Source organism: Rousettus aegyptiacus, unplaced genomic scaffold, assembly GCF_014176215.1.
Source record: "Rousettus aegyptiacus isolate mRouAeg1 unplaced genomic scaffold, mRouAeg1.p scaffold_m13_p_13, whole genome shotgun sequence".
NCBI lineage: Eukaryota > Metazoa > Chordata > Mammalia > Chiroptera > Pteropodidae > Rousettus > Rousettus aegyptiacus.
In genome coordinates, this window is record NW_023416288.1 from 40,551,333 (window position 1) to 40,571,372 (window position 20,040).

Genomic DNA, 20,040 nt, shown 5'->3' on the forward strand with positions numbered 1-20,040 from the left:
ACATTTTGATTGTTCCAAGTCTGTGTTTCTCTGACCCCTTTAATCAAAATCATCTGGGCTGCTATGCAAGATGTTCGTTCCACGTATGTGAGGATTTGCATTGTGACGAGAATTGCCCTTTACTCTTTGTTCTAGAGTTTAAAGAGCACTGCCCAAAATGTTCTTTAATGTTTACAGAAAGGAATCAAATTATATATTTCTTGGAAATATAGTTGTATTTTTTGATAACTCAGATGTTTTTGATATAACAAAGTTATTGAGATTTATGTAGTTTTAAAATGTTGCAAAATGGTTTTCCATTAGAAATGTAATAAAGGAGTAGATGGAATTTTTAAAAAGAGGGAGAGCTCATCACTACTGTTAATTTTATTTTCCGTGTCTGTAATGCATAACTGTAATATTCCTTTTTAAAAACTTTTCACCTAATGCTATGGCAAACATTTTCTCATGTCAAATGAGGTTTCAAAAAATAATTTTCAGTGGTTGATTAATATTAGTTTTATAGGAATATCAGTATTTTTGGCCTATATCATGGTACTTGAAAGCCCCCCCCCCCCCTTTGCTTTACTGTTAAAAATATTATTGCAGTCTTTCCCCCTACATTCTTGATTCCCAGAGTATGGCATGATAAAGGACGTGAACTGAACGTGAAATGTTACGCCAGCTTAAACAATTACCACAGATGTGTAGATGTTCTTATTTATCTCATCCTTGCCAATACTGAGTAGAAAAATTTTTTTTAATGCCAAATAAAGGAAAATGATATGGTTAATTTAGTATTAGTGACAGGCTCCTCATTTAATTCACATGCCTTTGATCTGAATTTTTTTCAGTCTAGGTTTTTATTAAGTATATTTACTACACCACTAACAACAATTCCTTTATTGTTATGACTATGCATACTCATGTATTTTTTTTTTAAAGACATATTGGTGAGATAGATTCACACAATTACTAGTGTGATTCACACAATCCACCACTGGTCCTTACGTTGTATGCATTTTGGTGTATGAGATTTATGAAAGAATCTGAGTCGTCTAGTTCAAATGATTAAAGTCAGCCTACTTCGCCTTGAAGGACACTCCTTTAGCATCGCTTTGTTGACCTGCTCAAGAATAACTCAGTTCCTCGCTTCCTTCCTTCTATCCACTAGCTATCCAAGTAAACTCATTTCTTCATTATGCTCCTATTTCCTTTCCTGATAGCTCTTTTTTAAATGACCCTCCAGTGTGGCCATTGGCCTTCAGCTGCCCTCTGAGTTTCATAGAGCCCTCCACTCTGATATTTCCACAGAATATTTACTTTGTCTGATTCTTATATTTTAAAACTAATCCTGTTTCCCTGAGATTAAAACTTACTTTCTTAGTGAATACTATTCACAGCTATAAAAAGTCTGATTTCCCCCCTCAAGATATGAAAAAGAACACTTGATTTTTAAGAGGGAATATTTATCGAATGATTAGTTCAAATGTCAGGCAATAATGGGGTAAATTTAGAGGAACGTGGTGGGGAGACCTCATAAACAGTATCTGCTGATTTCAGCTCTTTTTCAGTTTAGTAGAACTTACAGAAACTTGATTTACAACATAGAAAAGGTTGCAAACCCTAGCCTAAGTAAGACAGTATATTTTAACCACAAAATTGTGGTAATTCATTTCTGGAATAATTAATCATGAGAAAAGATTTTCCAAGTAGGCATTTGGATTTTTCTGGTAAAATGAGGATTAACAAAATAAAAAGGTAGTTATCTACTTGAACGTGGCCCTCAAAGGAATACTTTTGTCTCTGCAAAGTGATAGCAAGAAATATCATAAACATCCTTTTTAAGGCCTCCCAGCTTTTGATGTATAGCAAGTGAAAACTTTCTGACTTGGTAAATGAAATAATTATTGAGTGGCTGGTTGGAATGTTTGCTACTAGTTACGTAGCAGAATTATTACTTAGCTCTTACTGCTGTAATTAGAATAAGTAAACCTCATTTAGTTAATTGCAGAGCCAGGTCATAGGAAACTCGTTTAGCTTGAACTTTAGGATTAGCATGTATATCAGTCTGTATGTTGAAAGATGCTCTTAATGGATTTTCAGGAGATGAAATATTTTTATAGCAAATCCCAGGTCACACATGTATGAAATACCTTAGAAATTATCAGTATCTAATGTAGGCTAGATGTTGTTGTTAGAGTAAGCTTCAGGAATAAGCATATTAAAAAGCAAAACAAAGAATAGTAACTTCTCTGGATAATAACATTTTTATCTACTTCATGGGTGGTATCTTCTCTTCATTTTACTAAATAAATCTATATTTAAATTTTCTATTCATGACAAACTCCTCACTATTTCACTTCTCTTAATAAAACTGCTTTTATTAAAGGTCAGTAAAGACCTTCTATGGTCACTTTAATCTTTTTTTGTTGTTGTTATTACCGACCACTTTTCTTTATAATTTTTTCTCACTTTTTTGTGATACTGCTTGTTTGTTTAGGATCCTTTTCCACTGACCATCTTTAAATATTGGATCTCCCATCCTGTGTTCAGCACATTGCCTTTACCTTATACGGAATTTTTAACTGCTTCCTAGTACTTTCCTTCTACCCCCTTGTCCAGAGTGAAACTTGGTCCTTGGAGGACCATTTCTCCTATAGCTTGCAACTTTGTCAAGGGTGAGCTTTGTTTTCTCACCTCATGAGCCAAGGCAGGAGGGAGATGACTTTGGTTATATCCTTATTATTAAAACCTCCTGTTACACTGGGGCCCTGCAAGTTAGAAAGAAATAGAAATCATCTTAGTTTAGACCTAAAAATTAAATGTCAAATTCTAAACCATAGGAAAAAGTAATTAAGGTCTCTTGTCTTTGATTTAGCTCTTCTAATTGAGTTTGAGTCTGAAGGAAGAAGTGTTTTGTTTCTTTAATTCTAAGAATCTACAGTGAAACATAAAATCTGATTTGGGAGAAATAAGAAATTGTACAGTAAATGCACATTTTGATTATAAGAGATGTTCTTTTTAAGAAATGTTGATGGGGAGAAATGGATATCGTAGAATTAAGGAAATTAAACAGTTCTAAAAAAAAAAGTTTTCGTTTTCCTAGAATCATCTTAGAAATAACCTCAAAATGACTACAAGCATAAATGCGGAGATGAGAACTAGAGAAACACCTGTTAAATGCATGAACAATGTTGAATTGGATTGTGAAACAGTTTTTTCATTGGCTGAGTGATACCCTGTATTTTCTGTAGTGTTTGATAGAGATCACTCGGTTAGTTAGTCATGATTCAAATTGTAAATTAGGATAAGAGTCTATAAAATATGGAGAATAAGCTGGTAAAATAGGAAACTTATTTTTCTTCAGGTTAGCTGCTGCTTTCCAACACTCACTATTAATTTACTCTGACATGTTTTTAACGTTCATAAATGTTGGTGTCTTGAAATTTTTTGTCTTGATTTTAAGCAAGATAAGCTATCTCTTGTTGCTGTAACCAACCTTCAGGGATACCATGGGAGAATGAAATCTTAAAGCCTTGACCCGTAATTTCAGTGTGGGTTGTCTAGGAATAGATGGAGGTTTATTTAAATACCTCCTGACATGTCAAAAATTGGCCATAGCTTAAGTTCTAGTTCAGAGTATATAGGCTTCTATTTCATGTAGTCAATGTCAAGGGTTTAAAGATAGAGAAAAAATTCAATGGGGAAAAAAATCATAAGTGAAAATATGGTTGAGTATTTTCTGATTTTTAAATTTTCCTTTAAATTGGAAAAGCTCTCCATAGCCAAATGTATACTAAACTTTATTGTATAGTTTACTTACCAACTGTAAAATAGCTTGTTTAAATTCCTGTGAGCAATTGTTGAAGTGTTGAAAGCAAGTCTATAAACATAGGAGATATACAAGTAATTACTATATCATTCTATTTTTCCCTTGTGATAGTAAAGGAGGAAAGACACTTAATAGTTTTTAATCATCTATGACAATATAATTCCTAAATATGAAATTTATACCTACCTCCTTTTTAAACTTAGCTGAGGAAATTGATCACATTCCTTTTCAAGGAGGCAATAAAGATCAAGGGACGTAAGCAACCTAAAATAGAAAAGCTAACAATTCTAGGAGCTTAAAAGCTGGTTTTAGTTGACGTTTATGAAACAGTTTCAAATTTTGTGGGGGTTTTTTTTTAGTGCATGGTCATATTTAAAAAATAACCATTTTCGAGGGAGTCAGTTTTACTAACAAATCATTTTTATAAGGAGGAGAGGTAAAACTTCCTTGATTTGGACTAAGTAGGAAGTTTTCTGAATTAAAAACCCCAATACCCACTATATGAAATACTGTGTACTAGATGCTGATTTTCATTTCTTTTAACCCTCACTACTCAATAATTAGCATTCTCTTCATTTGGTGCTAAGGAAACAGAAGTGAAGAGGTTGCATGATGGAAAAGGTGGCACATCTATTGAGTGGAAAAGCTAGGATTTTTAAACCTGTGTGTTTTTATAGTGTTTTGAAATTTATCCTAATGTAAACTGTATGAGAACTTTAAATTTTGTGTTTAGTTAAATTTTTTTGGTAGCATCACATTTTGATTCCCTTTCTCATATTTTGTATATTCTGTAGATATTTTCTTTGTGTTGTCATAGAGAGGACATCCTAAATTATAAAACATCCTAAATTATAAAAATCTAATTTGAATTTTTACCATTTTAACTTTAATTGTATCCACCTAGCCATATACAGCCCTCCATATACTTTGTTGTTAATGTTATAGATTGTATCATTAAACATTGTATATGCATTAATGTAGATTTAGAATTATTTTTAATTTATTTCTTTTAAATTTTACAGAAAATATGAAATGGAGTTACAGTACTACTGGTTTTTATATGTGTCCATGCATTTTATTTACCTTTACTGGAGATCTTCGTATCTCCATATGGCTTTGAATTACTGTCTAGGGTTGTTTCTTTCAACCTGAAGGACTCTTCAGCATACAGAACTGAAGTGATAATGTAGTGATAACGAATTCCCTCAGTTTTTGTGTATCCGGGCCTGGCTTAATTTCTACCTCAGTTTTTTAAGCACAGTTTTGCCAGATACAGAAATCTCATTTGACGGTTGTATCATCACAATGCTTTTGGCCTCCAAGGTTTCATCTAAGAAATTGGCAGATAATCTTGCTTAGGATTCCTTCTTTGTGATATATTGCTTCTTTCTTGGTGCTTTCAAGAGTCTCTTTGTCTATGGCGTTTATCAGGTGGATCGTGATGTGTTCCAGTGTGGTCACCATGGGTTTATCCTACTAAGAATTCCTTGAGATTCTTGGGTTTATAGCTTTATGTCTTTCATCAAATTTGGAAGAATTTTTGGTCATTTTTTTTTCTTCATATAATCTCTTTGACCCTTTTATTTTTTCTTCTGAAATTCTCATTGCACATACATTAATCCAGTTGATGGTGTTCACAAATTCTTCATTCTTTTTTTCTTTCTGCTCCTTAGACTTGATCATTTTAATCGTCTTATTTTCCGGTTTGCTGATTCTTTCTTCAGCCAGCCCAGTTGTGCTGTGGAACCTCTCTAGTGAATTTTTAAATTCAGTTACTGTATTTTTTAGTTCCAGAATTTTTGTTTGGTTTCTTTTTACAATTTCTGTCTCTTTGTTGATATTTTTGTTTTGTTCTTACTTTCCCCCCACCCCGCTATTTCCATTAGTTCTTTGTACCTATTTTCCTTTAGCTCTTTGGATATGTTTAAGACAGCTGTTTTAAAGTTCTCATCTAGTAAGTACCAGTATCTGTGCTGCTAGAAATGGTTTCTGGGAATTTGTTTTATTGCTTTGTATGGACTCCGTTGTCCTGTTTCTTTGCATGCCTTTTGATTTGTTGTTGTCGTTGAAAACACACACATTTTTAAAAAGTCGCCCTTTCAAGTCTTTGCAGGTTGGCTGTGTATCAGGGGAAACTGATGGTTAGCTGGCCATGCTCTGAGCCTAACGATCAGCCTGAAGTGAAAGTTTAGGTCATCTCAAAACCTCTCTGAACATGTATATTGCTTTGGCCTGTGTGTGGCTTCCTCATTTTCTCCTATATGTGTGAATTTTTGAACATAATGTACTTTTACATTTAATATCCAAAAATATTTTTATTACTATCCAAAATTTTCATTTATGCTTTTAAGTGAAAATATTGTAGATATTTTTGATTATCCTCAAATGTTTGAGTTTTATTAAATCTTTTCTCCTTTGTTTAAGGTGTAAGAGTTAAGAACAAACCAGGTTTGAAGAACTGTAACTTATTTTCTGTGACTTAGAACTATCTGGAATTTTCACGTCTAGAAATAATGGTATCCCCTCTTTCAAAGGGAGTAAGCCCCAGACCGCCTAGAGTGGATCTTACCTTTCTTGAGAGTCAGTATGAAAAGGACTCAAACTAGGCATAGAAATAGTAAGGTTAATATTGTGACATCAGTTATTTAGGCTAAAGGTGTTTATTAAACTATCAATAACAATTCTTTAGCACTGTGCCATATTAATTGATAATTACAATATGATTGTAATTTATTTTAGCTGTATTATGTATATTCTGAAACTATTTGTATTTTGATAAAAATTGTGTATTCGGTATGGTATATTAGACTTGACATGAATGGTCAAGGAAGAGTGATATTAGAGGAAATGATGTCCTACCTTCCTTTATTCCCACCTCCCGCCTCAGTCACAAGCACTATAAAAAGTAATTACTTATCTTTTTTACTTAGGCTGTGTGGTATATGGATGGATAAATTGGAAGTATTTTTTTGTGGTTCACTTTTATAGTGATATGCATTGTGATTAATTTTCCTTTATGAGAAGATTCCTACTTTTCATGATTTCTTTGGTCATTAATTATCATCTGTATTAAGCGTTTATAGTTCACTTCTTTTATGTTTTATTTCACTAAAGCAGCAATATATAATCCAGTGTTTCTTTCATGACTAACTTTGACCTTAAGGAAACATTACTGTTAAAATGGAGGCTACTTTATTAGTTACATTACTTTTAAAGAACACAGATTGTAAAATTATAAACCTAAAAGAATCCTTGGAAACATGAGTAATTTGATAAGAAAATGAATACAAAAAACTTACTCGAATAGGAAACCTTTATAGTACATTTTTTAATGTCACTTCTTTGTCCCACCAAGAAATACTTGCATAAAGCAAGTTTGATTATAGCATTGGTTTAATATTAAAGTCAATAACATGATTGAGTTTAACAGATTTTTTTTTTCTCCCTATTTCTTTTAGGTGAATCTGGACTGGGAAAGTCAACGTTAATCAACTCATTATTCCTCACAGATCTGTATTCTCCAGAGTATCCAGGCCCTTCCCATAGAATAAAAAAGACTGTACAGGTATGTATGTTAGTGTTGTTAATTGATGATAAGCTGTAGTAATGTTTACACACAAAAAATAGAGCCTGTAACTTTTATTACGTTTCACTAGAGGTAGGTTTCAGATTTGGCCTCAACCAATATAAAGTGGTAAACATGATTATCGATAAAAGAGAGGGAAAGAAGTACAGCTAATTAGAGGAATTATTTTGATTAAAACCTTCTAAATTTATCCTGAGGGACCCTCCTAGAGATTACACTGTGATGTAGAAAATAATACTTCTGGAGTTATGATGTCTGATACGGCAGCTGCTTGCCACGTATGGCTGTTTAAGTTTGAACGAGCTAAAAGTAAATAAAATTCAGAATTCAGTTTCTCATTTGCAGTAGTCACAATTCAAGTGCTCAATAGCCATATGTGGCAAATGGCTATAATTTGTACAGTGCAGATGTATTTTCACCATTGCAGAACGTTCTCTTAGACAGTACAGAGAAAACATGACTCAAGGAAAAGTCATTATTTAAATACAGGGTTCTATATTAGTCAGTAGAATAATACCACATTGACGGTTGAATGGCAGTAGCAATTCATTAAGGCTTCCAAGCTATGTGTGGTCTAATTTAGTACTTTTCAATCTTTTATGTGGATTCAGGTCACCTGGGGAGCCTGTAAGTTTAGTTTCTTTCTAGTAGGTCTGAGGTGAGCTGAGAATCTGCATTTCTAACAAAATCCCAGATGATGGCAGTGCTGCTGGCCCACAGACCACATTTTATATAGCAAAGTTCTGGACTCTAGATTACACTGTTCACTTTTTTCAGTACAGCAGCCCGTAGCCACATGTGGCTGTTGAGCTCTTAAAATACAGGTAATCCAAATTGAGATGTTATGCAAGTATTAAATACACCTCTGATTTTGAACACCTAGTATATAAAAAAGAAGTATTTCTTTAACAATTTTTAAAATATTGATTACATTTTGCAGTGATAATATTTTGGTTATTTTGGGTTAAATAAAATACATTAATTTCACCTATTTGTTATTTTTAAAGTGGCTGCTGAAATTTTTCACATTACCTTCGTGGCTCACATTACATTTTTGTTGAGCAGCACTGCTCTAAACTATTGATTGAAAGAATTGTTGGTGGAATGACACAGCACATAAACAGGAGGAGGAAGTGAACAGTTCTGGCTGGAGCAGGCTTTATTAAGGTAGTGATGCTGGAGCTGGATTTGAAGGATTGGTAGTGATTATCCTGGCGCACGAGAAGGGCATTCTGGAAATTCTGGGCAGAAGCATATATATCAAACAGCAAGGTGCAATTTAGTAATTAGATTAATTTATTTCCCCTTTTTTAAAACCTTTTTTATTTTAGGAATTTTTTCGTATCCCACATAAAGCTTGAGATTTCAAATTACCTGCAAAACTAAAAACTTGCTACTACATGTTTTTATTTATTTTGCGATCATATTGGATATTTTAACCCTAAGCAAGAAGTTAGACTTTTGACTCCTTAATGTAGGTATTTCAATTCGAGATCAGCAAACTAGGTATGTAGAAAATGTTATAGGAACCCCAGTGTAAATTCCTAATTTGGGGAATATTTAATATAAAATATCTGTTAGATCTTAATGGTCATGTACCTACCAATAGCATTCTTGGTCATTATTGCTGGTGAGGACATTTTCTGAGTCTTCTTTGTATTTCTAGCACCTAGCATTGTGCCAGGCCTTCATTAATAATAAACCAGGGTGAGTCATTAACATCTTCCAGGTGTTGTTCAAAACACTTTTAGATGCATTGACTTATTTAATTCTTTTAAGAACTTTATGAGGTAAGTGGTGTTTTTATCCCCATTTTACAGATGTGGAAATTGAGGCACAGAGATGGTAATATGCCTGAGATCAATGTAGTTAGAGTGACAGAACTTCAGATGCAAGTCTAAACAGTCTGGTTTAGTTCATTCTATCAAACTGTACTATCTCTATATTGTAGATAATAAATACTAGTTTAATAGATTAACCAATTCTTAATAAATGGATTTCTTTTCTTTATCTCTGCTCCCCAATTTTAATAATATTTGGTTCAACAAATGGTTTTCTTTTGCCTTATTTTACCTTTCCTTTACAAACATGGCAAAGGTACATATTTTCCTATTTTAGGCAATTTAGACAAAATGAAGACAAAATAGTTTGATCCGTGAAGTCATTTCTTTACCATAGTTTTGTAATATGGGAATAGTTCAACTAACATGGCAAATGCCTCTATAGCTTATAACGTCTGATCTGTCCGATGCTAGCTAGAAGGATATGTAGGAGAAGTGTTTTTTTATAATAACGCACACATGATGTTTTCTGTCACTTATTAGGTTTGAATTTGCAAGATGAACTCAGGAGGATATTGACTTTCCTTAAAGTATTAGGCTTAACATTCCAGTAAATTACTGCTGGGTGGATGATGGAAGCCAGTTAACTCATGAAAGTTTTGTACCTTACCATGTTTTATTTCACTTTGTTTAATAAACACAAAAGAACAATATTTCTAGCTCTCTTGATTCATCCATGCAGTGATTTCTGCTAGTTTCTGAACAGATGAGAGTATGGTCTCACACAGTCTCCAGCACATAGAAATCTAGTTTGATGTACTCTGGAACAAAGTATTTGCTCAAACAATGAGAGTGCTTGTAATGTGCTTACTCTGTCATGGTCCACATATTACAAAAATGTATATTAAATAGGATTTATATTCACTTGTCATCAGTGATTCCCCACATTGTGAAACTGAATATTTTTTGTTTTTGTTATATCTTCTCAATTTTATATAGCGAACATACTTTTATAATTAAAAAAAAAAACTTTCAGAAAAGGAAATATACCAAAAGATAAAAAGTAGCCATAGGTGGAGTAAAATTCATATTAAAAATTGGTTCTAAGTAAGTTCAACAAGGCCTGTCCTTTTTAATATTCCTAATGCCAAAATTGAATTTGCCAGACAAATCAACAAATTTATCAAAAATATTGACTGACAGTATGGTACTTTCTACCCTAAACCAGCTGCTCTTTCTGCAGAATTTTTCTTCTCACCCAGTGACAATTCTGCCTTTCCAGCTGCTCAGACCAAATAATTTGGTGCCATCTTTAACTCCATTCTTCTCTTAACTCCACATGTAGTCCCATCAGTAAATCCTGTTACCTCCTTCACAACATACTCCAATCCTACCGCTTTCCCCCATCCCTAGTACCACTCATATCCATGATTCCATCCTCATCTGTCTTCCTGGGTTATTACAGTAGCCTCTTCACTCACCTCTCTGGTTTGATCCTTGGCCACCACCCTGATCTTTTTAATAAAGCAGTGAGAGTTTTCTTTTATAGTATAATTCAGATCACCTGGCACCTTTTGCCCTAAACCCTTCAGTGGCTTCCTGTCTCACTCAGAGCAAGGCCAGAGTCCTTAACAATATTTAGGAGACCCCGTAGGATTTGTCCTCACCTACCTCTTCAACTTGTTTCCTACACTTCCTCACCTTTGGCTCATTCTGCGCTGGCCAGGCTAGCCTTCCATTTTGTTCTTTGAACAGGCTAAAGCTGCTTCTACCCCAGGGTCCTTTCACTTCCTATATCTCTGCCTACAGTGCCCTTCCCTGAGATAGCCTCATGGCTTGCTCCCTAATTTTTGTCAGTTCTCTGCTTAAAAGTTGTTTTTGCAGTGAGGCCGCCCAATAAACTCCCTCCAGTCCCTACCCCCAGCTCCAAAGGTATAAGCTCCATGAGAGTAGGGACTTCATTTTTTCACTGCTGTAAGCTCAGTTCCTAGAACTGCATCTGTTATGTGTTAGCATCCAATATTTGTTGAATGATCAAACAAACGATTTAAAAATTTATAAGCGTTTAGTTGGAATATTTTAAAATTTGAGGACCTTTGAAGTTTTGTTGATCTATGTTTCTTGATCTGTAAAGTCCTTTGACTCACCATTGTAGATTAAATGGAATAGTTTTAAATATGAGGATCTTTTTCAAAGTCGTATTGATTATTTGAATTATATCTTGAGCAACATTTTTTAAAATTTAATTTTAAATTGTGCAGCTTGTATGCTAAATGGACAGAAATTTAAGCATAGAGCTTGATGAGTTTTTATATATGTATTTCTAGATCCAGGTAACTAGCACCCAGATTAAGATATACATTTCTAGTATTCCAGAAGGTTTCCTGTGCCTCCCCTCACTCAGTATTATACCCACCCCTGAATATAAACACCTTTCTGACTTCTGTTTCTATGGATTAATTTTGCCTGTTCTTGAATTTTATTTAAATATATTTCTTGTGTTTGATTTCTTTCACTGAAGATTTTGTCTGTGGTATTTGTTCACATTGTATTAGTTGTGGTTCTGTTTTATTGCTGTATAGTATTCCATCGTAAGACTGTATCACAGCTATCGTTTCTATAGATTTTTAGTTTTTGACCAATGTGAATATTCTTATACAAGTCTTTTGGTGGACGTAGGCACTCATTTTTATTATGTATGTGTGTGTGTACATAAAGTTATTAAGGTATTTCATTAAGTTTATTTTCTTTGATTTTTTATAAAATTGAACATGTCTTTTATACTCATTAGCTGTTCAAATCTTATCGAAGTGGTTTGACCATCTTAATATTTCCTTTGTTTTCCTTCTTGATCTGGACAAGGCTTATCTAATGGTGCATTACATTTCAGAAATTGCAGACAATTTTTCCCAGGCTAGCGTCTGTTAAAGACATTGGGAAAGGTTCTCAATTTATTAGAATTCTTTTTGCTTTGGCCTGTCTCCAAAATAATCAAGTCTAAACTCACAATTTATCTTCCTTTAAGGTAACACTTCAAAAGTGCCCTCTTTTGTTGTAAATATCTTCCTGACTTTTTTGAAAGCAAAGGAGTAATTAGGGCTGCGAGAGTATCTCTAGCAAGATTTTTAAGACAAAGACCTCTGTACCACTTTTAAATCCCGTACCTTTTCTTTTCTTTTTAACCAGAAGTAAGACTACATCCTGAGAACTGAGAACTGGATTGATCCTTAGAGTACCAGAGAAGTCCTCTTTCCTTAACTGTACCATGGATAATCTAAATTCTTTTCCCACTTATCTGGGAGAGAACACAACATGTTAGAGAATAGAATTTTCTTTTTCAGTTGACTGGCTCTTCACGATGCCTGTAATCTATCTGATCTGCTCTTGGAAGCTTGTAAATTCTCTCAGTAGAGAGGGTCAGAAGTATTGTATCTCTGCCCAGTCATATTAGACCAGGAGAAACATACAATCCTGAATTTCAAAAGGCATATGTCTACAGTTTCCCTGAACTGAAGGCTTTCTGGAACACTTCCAACTGTCAAAAAAAAAAAAAAAAAAAAGAAAAGAAAAAAGAAAGAGGAGAGAAAAATCCTGTGTTATGGCCAAATAGGGAGTGAAATTTTAATAAAGACCATGATTTCATAATCTCTCTGAGCATCGTTTATTTACAAGAGATTTGTATTTTAAAAAGGAATTCCTTCACAGTCTTGGAAGGAACGAGAGGCTGTCTACACTGAATAGAAATGATTCTGAGCTTCTTGTTACATATAAGTGGTTCTGATTTGAGCGAAGTTTTCAATATTAGGTAGAAGCCCTCTAAGATTAATTCCTGACCTCCTGTGTTGGGCCTCATGACCCTAAACTGTGCAGTTTCAAATGTGAGCTGACATTCTAGTCCTGGAATTTTTTATACTGTAGTGGTTCTCCACCTTGAGTGTGCATCACAGTCACCAGAAAGACTTGCTAAAACAGATTGCTGAGACCCCACGCTGGAGTTTGCTGTTTAGTAGGTTTGAGGCAGGGTCCAAAGAAATTTACATGTCTAATAAGTTCCCAGGCTACACAGCTGCCAGTCTCAGTACCACACTTTGAGAACCAGTGCTCCGTGCTGTTTCTGGCCTCAAACTGGTTTCATCCTATCTCTAAGGGAAGAAAGTGAGAGAGGGAACTGTTTTTCCTTCATTCTTTCAGAATTTTTCAAATTGAATGAAGTAGCATCATGTTACTTCTATTTTCATTCATATATATCTTTTCAATAGACTGATTAAAATGAAGTGATAGAAACAATTGAACACTTGAGCTCTACTTCATGTTCCAGTCTCAGATTAACAGTATTATTAAGAGCAATATTACATGCAGTATTTTCTGTATGGTACCAACTCTTATTACTTCACTGTATTTAAAATTGTTTAAATCATATTTCATGTCAGTGAAAGTTTGCCAGCTGTCTTCTAGGAAAAGACTGTCCTTTGTTCTGAGCCTAAAATCCATTTCAATTTCTTTTGTGAAATGAGTGTTAGGTTTTTTTTTTTTAAGTTCTTAGTTGAGAACCTTATTTGGGCCTCTTTAAAACTTTTTTTTCCTTGATTTGTAAAGTCATGTAAATCACTGTCCTAGGTTAAATGGATACAAAGATTTTAGAGGTGAAGAAAGGTGAAAACAATGAATTCTATCCTAGAGATAACGTGTTATAGACTATTTGAAACATTTTTATAGAGTCCAGTTAGGAAATTCTCCTGTCCATGCTGCTCCAGTGTTGGTAGTTTTTTGAACCAGGCGTTCACAGAACAGACACTGGAATGCTTGTTTCATACTAGGTTTGGGGGCTACAGTGATGATGGACACAGAATGCTCAAGGATCTCACAATCGAGTGAAGGATATAGCAGACAATTACGATTTAGTGAGAAAGATGCTGCTGCTGCAAGGTACTACAAAGGTGACTTTGGCAAGGTAGATTTTAGTGAAGTAGGAATGGAGGGCAAGATAGCAGTGAGAAGTAAACGGTAAGTGAGGCAGTGCAATTCGGACAGCAGGAAGGAAGGGGTGAGAGGGGGGTACCTAGAGGTTGGGTATAGGGGACCGAGAGAGCCATATGGTTTTTATTTCCTGGGAATATTTATATCCTATGGAGAATCAGTCTCTAAGAGATGAGAGGTTGAAGATATAGGAGAAATAGTCTAACTAGTGTCAAGATGACTCTAAAATGGAAAGTGACCAAATACTCAACATAGATTGAGAAATTAGCCTTAGGGAGAAAGATCTGTTCCAATAAACAGGAGGAAATAAGTGATGGCTTAAGACAAATCGGTGATGCTCTTGTCTTCAAGCAGAGATAAGGTAATTTTCAGAGCATGGGAGCAATGACAGCGCTGGGGAAGAGCCTTACTGGAAAATGAGAGAGGCGTGAGACTAAGCAGCACGTGGAAGGATTATCAGATAGCCGAGAAGTTCTTTTTGAGGTTGAAGTTCATGAATTTTATAAAATAGAAAGGTATCTGAGCTGGAAAGGAAAAGAAATAAAAGATTTGGGAAAGGGATTGCTAATAAAAAATGAAGGGGACAAGGGACTTAAGATATCAATGTAGGGAGATGAGAATGAGATATAGTGGTTCAGAGAGCAGAAGGCAGAATTAGAACCTTTAGATCAACTTTCTTAAACTAGTTCTGGAGGTCGACGAGAGGAAGTAGTCTTTAGGCATAACTTCTGTGGGTCCCTGTTTCTTTTAGTTTCGTGGGACATAATGAAGCATTTTAGATGAATGTTTGTCTTTGGAGCCATTAAATAGTTAAAGTAGGTAGCGTTTGTGTTTGAGCTAAGCGGAATATCTCAGGCTGTTCAAGTCTGTAAAGCTTTGGCTTTAATGCTGAGCAAGTGTAGGTAGCAGTAGCTCTTGACAGAAAATTTTAACCCTCTCCTCAAAATTTAATATAGTTAATTGGAACTTTTTATTTACCATAACAAATGGTTTTTAAACATCAGGTTAGAAAAATTTTGTGTATTTAGCAATCTTGAAAATGAAAGAAATGAAGCAGTATAAGCATTGAGAGTTTGACTTTATTTTTTCTCAGAGTGAAAAAACTATTGCTAGAAAAAAAGAGTGCCTTGGATTTCTGGAATCTAGAAATCCGAAGAGGCCTTAATAAGTTAATTAGACATAAACAATATAATGGGCTTTAGTCTTATTTTTCAGAGAGAAAGAGTTGAACATGCCCTTGATTTATTTTTTCAGTATTATGTATTTAATCTTAGAGAACTCTGAGTGATGCCATAAAATATGCTGATGTGACCTGCTTAAAGAAAGTGCATGGGAAAGTGGCCATTTGGAATGGATTTGTTAAGAAAAGTTTGAAATTCCTGTACTTGAACTAATTTGTTTTCCATGGATCCCATGAGGATCCTTGCAAGATCAGATGATAGGATACAGTTGGATCCTGTGCATGGCACTAGTTTACAGTTATGTTTTCTGGATTTTTTTCCATATGTTGCTGTGTTTTTTGTATTTGACCATGTATGGATACACAGAATTTCATAGGCCAGAGAAGAAAGGACGCTTTATAAACAGACTAAAGTATATAAAATACAGATCTTCCTTTTTTTTATTGTGTCAGTAAACAAGTTGTTGAGCTGATTTTTAAAAATAAAAACAAAAGACAAAGATCTTAAATTTTAAGCTATTATGTTGAGTGATTAGTATACGGTTTATTACTGAAGGTAAAAATAAGAGAACCAGAAATGGTTTGAAGTAAAGTGGAGAAATGATTCGTATAGCACAATTACATTTTTGCATCAGTTTTTAATAACAGTACTATGTCATTTAGAAAAATTTTTAGGTAAAAGGGTGGTATAGTTACTTTAGATTTTTCTGTTTCAGTAACAGTTACCATAAGTGAATGATCTGTTTTTATAAAGGATGTGGAGGTGAATTTGAGAAATATTGAAGTATTAGATTTGACCAGATTGTCCTTTGAAAAAAAATGATATATTATTGACATATAACCTAGTTGATCTTTTGGCTAGAGGGCCACCAGGTATATAAAATATGAGCTTCCTGAGCCACTTGAGATAATATCACGTACATTTTTGTTTTAGTTTTGATAATCTAACACCGATGAATCTGATTATTTTCTCAGTTATTTTGCCTCTCTCATATTATTAGAGTAACCTGGCATCAGACAAGCTGTATTATCTTGGCTATGTGATGTGAAACACTGGTCTCTCAAGTCATGTGCATCTATCATTGATTTTGAAGATGACCAGAAAATATTAGAACCCATATTTTTTAATGTTTATTTTTTTAATCTACAGAGAAATGAATACTTATTAATATTTAGTGTTCAGATTGCCAATTGTCAATATTTGGTAGATTATAAATATACTTCTGTTTGGGGTGTTCGAATTTTTCACTGAGAATTTACACCAGAATCAAAGCAGTCTGAAAACCATTGGCCTAAAATATGAGAATTTTGCCTCCTATTTGTCTGATAGAAGATGAGAAGCTCCACTTTGGACGTGCATGTCCAAATCTCAGGCAGTGTCTTCAGTTTTAACAGGTTTCTTTTTTGATAATGTTCTTTTTTAACAAAATAACTTCTGATTCCATTAGACCTGTACTGTCCAATTCAGCAGTCTAAGTCACTAATCCATGTGGCTGTTTGAATTTAAGTTGATTTAAATTAAATTAAATGTCTCTTCCTTAGTTATTTTTGACACATTTCAAGGGTTAAGTAGCCACATGGGGATACCATATTGGACAGTTCAGATAAAGAACATGTCTGTCATTTCGGAAAGTTATATTAGACAGTGCTGATGTAAACTTTTTGAACAGCAATCTTACTTTCATCTTCTCAGTCTCTCAATGCATCAGCTGGCATCTGTAAGACAATGCCAAAAGAAAATGGAAAGACATCATTTCTGTAATCTCTAAAAGGGTACCAAACTTCTACCCAGAAATTAGTCATTTTTCCTTTCCAAACTCTGTTAAATAGCATAAATAGTTGACGTTCCTTTTCACACATCTGTGATTACATTTTCTCTTTAAGTTTGGTAGTACTAATTTATATCATATTATTGCACTTAATGCTCAAAGTTTTAATATAATTATTGCCTCTTAAGTTAACCTTTAAGCATGCCTGGAGCCTCTAGTCTTAGTAAGGGCTTGATACAAATGTACAGTAAATGGAAGCTTTTCTTTTTCTGTGGGAATTATTATTCTTTTCTTATTAAATCATCAGTCAGTGTTCACTTTATCTTGCAGCAGCATAAGCGTAAGATGAATAATTTATACATTCTGATACATAATTGTGGTCACAGAAAATTTTCAATTATTGGAGGAACTGTTATTGTTTAAGTCCCGTATGTTTTCTCAAGTGGAGTATTTTTATAAATTCTAAAAAGAACCGAAGATCTTAATCAGAGTTAATAGGGTTTTACCCTACCAGAATACATTTTTTTCAACACCTGGATGTTTGCTGATTGCTTCGGCCTAAATGTGCAATATCACGTTTGAGAAGAGAACTGGATCTTAGCCATAACATAAACACAAGTGTAAACAATTACAGACATGTAGAGAAAGATTTGGGAATGGTAATAAGTTCACTTGAGTAATTGGTTTGAACCAAACTAGATGGAGATAGTCCAGGAAAACATTTACTCTGAGTGCTAGATTAGATGTAATTGTCTGATAATCACTTTTGATCTCTGAATTATTGAATCATTCCAGTACACTGTTTATTTGTATTATTAGATGTGCATTTAGGTTATATAAGTATTAGATGTCTTTAGTGATTATTAATATTTTATCAGTTCCTGTTTTTTCCTTCTTTATATCAACTATGAACCATAAACCCACTATTTACATATTTGCTCCTCCTGCCCCAACAATTAGGACTTCTAATCTCCATAATAATTGGTTCTAAAGAAAACGTGAGGTTGGGTAAATTTAGTTTGCAAAAAGCTTGTCCGTTGGTTGGTTTTTTGATTAACGCTCATGTCCCTATGTCTTACCTTATAGAAAACCACAGGTGTAATGTATGGTGTTAATATCTGCACCAATGACTCTTACAGGTAGAACAGTCCAAAGTGTTAATCAAAGAAGGCGGTGTTCAGTTGCTGCTCACGATAGTTGATACCCCGGGATTTGGAGACGCGGTGGATAATAGTAATTGGTAAGAAGGGTTTGTCATCACTCTTTCCATTGCATTTGGATATGAGGTGATTAGACTTTTTCTGCTTAACATTTAAAAATGTCTCATCTCATCAGAGGCCACTAAACTTCATTTGCTGTGACTTGGGTTTATGTACCAACTTTACCACGTACTTAACAATGTTACTTAATTTTTTTGCACTGATTTTTTGTCTATAAAATGAAGATAATACTTTTCCTAGAATTATTTTGAAGACAAGTTCTAAAACATATATATGAGAATTTTTATTATTATAGGAAATTTAAACTTTTAATTCTCTTCTATAATTTTAAACATTATTTTCTGTCGCATACTAATTTAAATCTTATTTTAGATCTTCAGTTTTCCCATACGTCATAAATGAAGAAAACATCCATGGCATTTTAGTTGGAAGTAATATTTTAGTATTTTATAAACATTTTAATTTTTCTTTGAGTTCCATGTTGTTTTTGAAGTAAAATTGTGTCAACTTTTAAAACACCCAAATAAGTTCATCATGAGGGTTTCATATTTAATCTTATTTAAAATGAAATCTTATTTGGACGTAATTTCTCATACTATAAAGTATTTTAGCATCAAGGGAAATAATATAATAATTTTGTTGTGTTTTGACTCTAAAACAATTTTCTTTCATATGGAAAGTTTAGAAATAATGAATCAAGACTTAGTCAACATAATTAATAGGTGTTTTAAATCAATATATGTGTAGAATAATCTGAGATGTCTTCTAATGGTTAGATTGGTTTCGTTTATTTAAAAATATAGATTATTGCCCTTTGACAGTCATCAGTTGTACATTTATATATAGAATTGCAACTTAATTATTTTATTTATCTGCGTTCTATAGCTGGCAGCCTGTTATCGACTATATCGATAGTAAATTTGAGGACTACCTAAATGCAGAATCTCGCGTGAACAGACGGCAGATGCCTGATAACAGGGTGCAGTGTTGTTTATACTTCATTGCTCCTTCGGGACACGGGTCAGTACCTTGATGCTTCTGATAACCCTCTTTGTTGTTGTTGTTTATTACTCAGCTTTGGGTGCACATTTTAGTAATCCTCGTCTCTGTGCTGTGTGTTTAACTATACCAGTTGTAAAGTCCCAAGTTCCACATAAAAAATTGCTTATAAAGAAACTTTTTAAGTGCTATGTGAGCTTACAGTGATTTTACCCCTTAGTTTCTCATGTGTGAGGCTTTTTACCTGCTTCCTAGAAAAGAACAGTGTTTCCATCATGGTTTGATGTCTCAGTGTGGCTAAATGAGCTTTCTTTCTGATCACTCTCCCACTAATTGAACCACCCCATAAGGAGAAACCGCCATAACAATTAGCTTAGACATATTCTGAGGTACTCCAAAGATGTTATTTACTATAGATCTGATAGAGAAGGTTACCAGAAAACCTAAGTGCCAAAGTTCTTATGCACTGTTTCTTTCTTCAGTAAATCTATTTGGCTTCTGTTTCACCTTAGCATCACAGTCACATTGTTTAAGTATGTCATCAGTACAAAACTTCTGCTTACCAGGAGGTAAGATGTAAATATCTAGACATTCATCCGGTGTGATTGTTCCGTGTTAGTACAGTCAGCACGTACTCCCTCCCTTTTTTGTTGTTTGTACCTCCTTCTGTCATTTTGAGTAGACACGTGTTATTGTCAGCTGCAGATATTTGTA

At 34.0% G+C, this 20,040-nt stretch overlaps 1 protein-coding gene across 6 annotated transcripts in view; it reads left to right on the forward strand.

Annotated features, from left to right (window-relative positions):
* The window catches only part of SEPTIN7 (septin 7), a 67,150-nt gene that overhangs the window by 27,902 nt on the left and 19,208 nt on the right, over positions 1–20,040 (forward strand). For all 6 annotated transcript variants that reach the window (XM_016159878.2, XM_016159871.2, XM_016159892.2 and 3 more), the window contains 3 exons: positions 7,273–7,379; positions 18,247–18,347; positions 19,213–19,347. In XM_016159878.2, the coding sequence (XP_016015364.1) occupies positions 7,273–7,379; positions 18,247–18,347; positions 19,213–19,347 (343 nt within the window). The remainder of the gene's footprint in view (positions 1–7,272; positions 7,380–18,246; positions 18,348–19,212; positions 19,348–20,040) is intronic.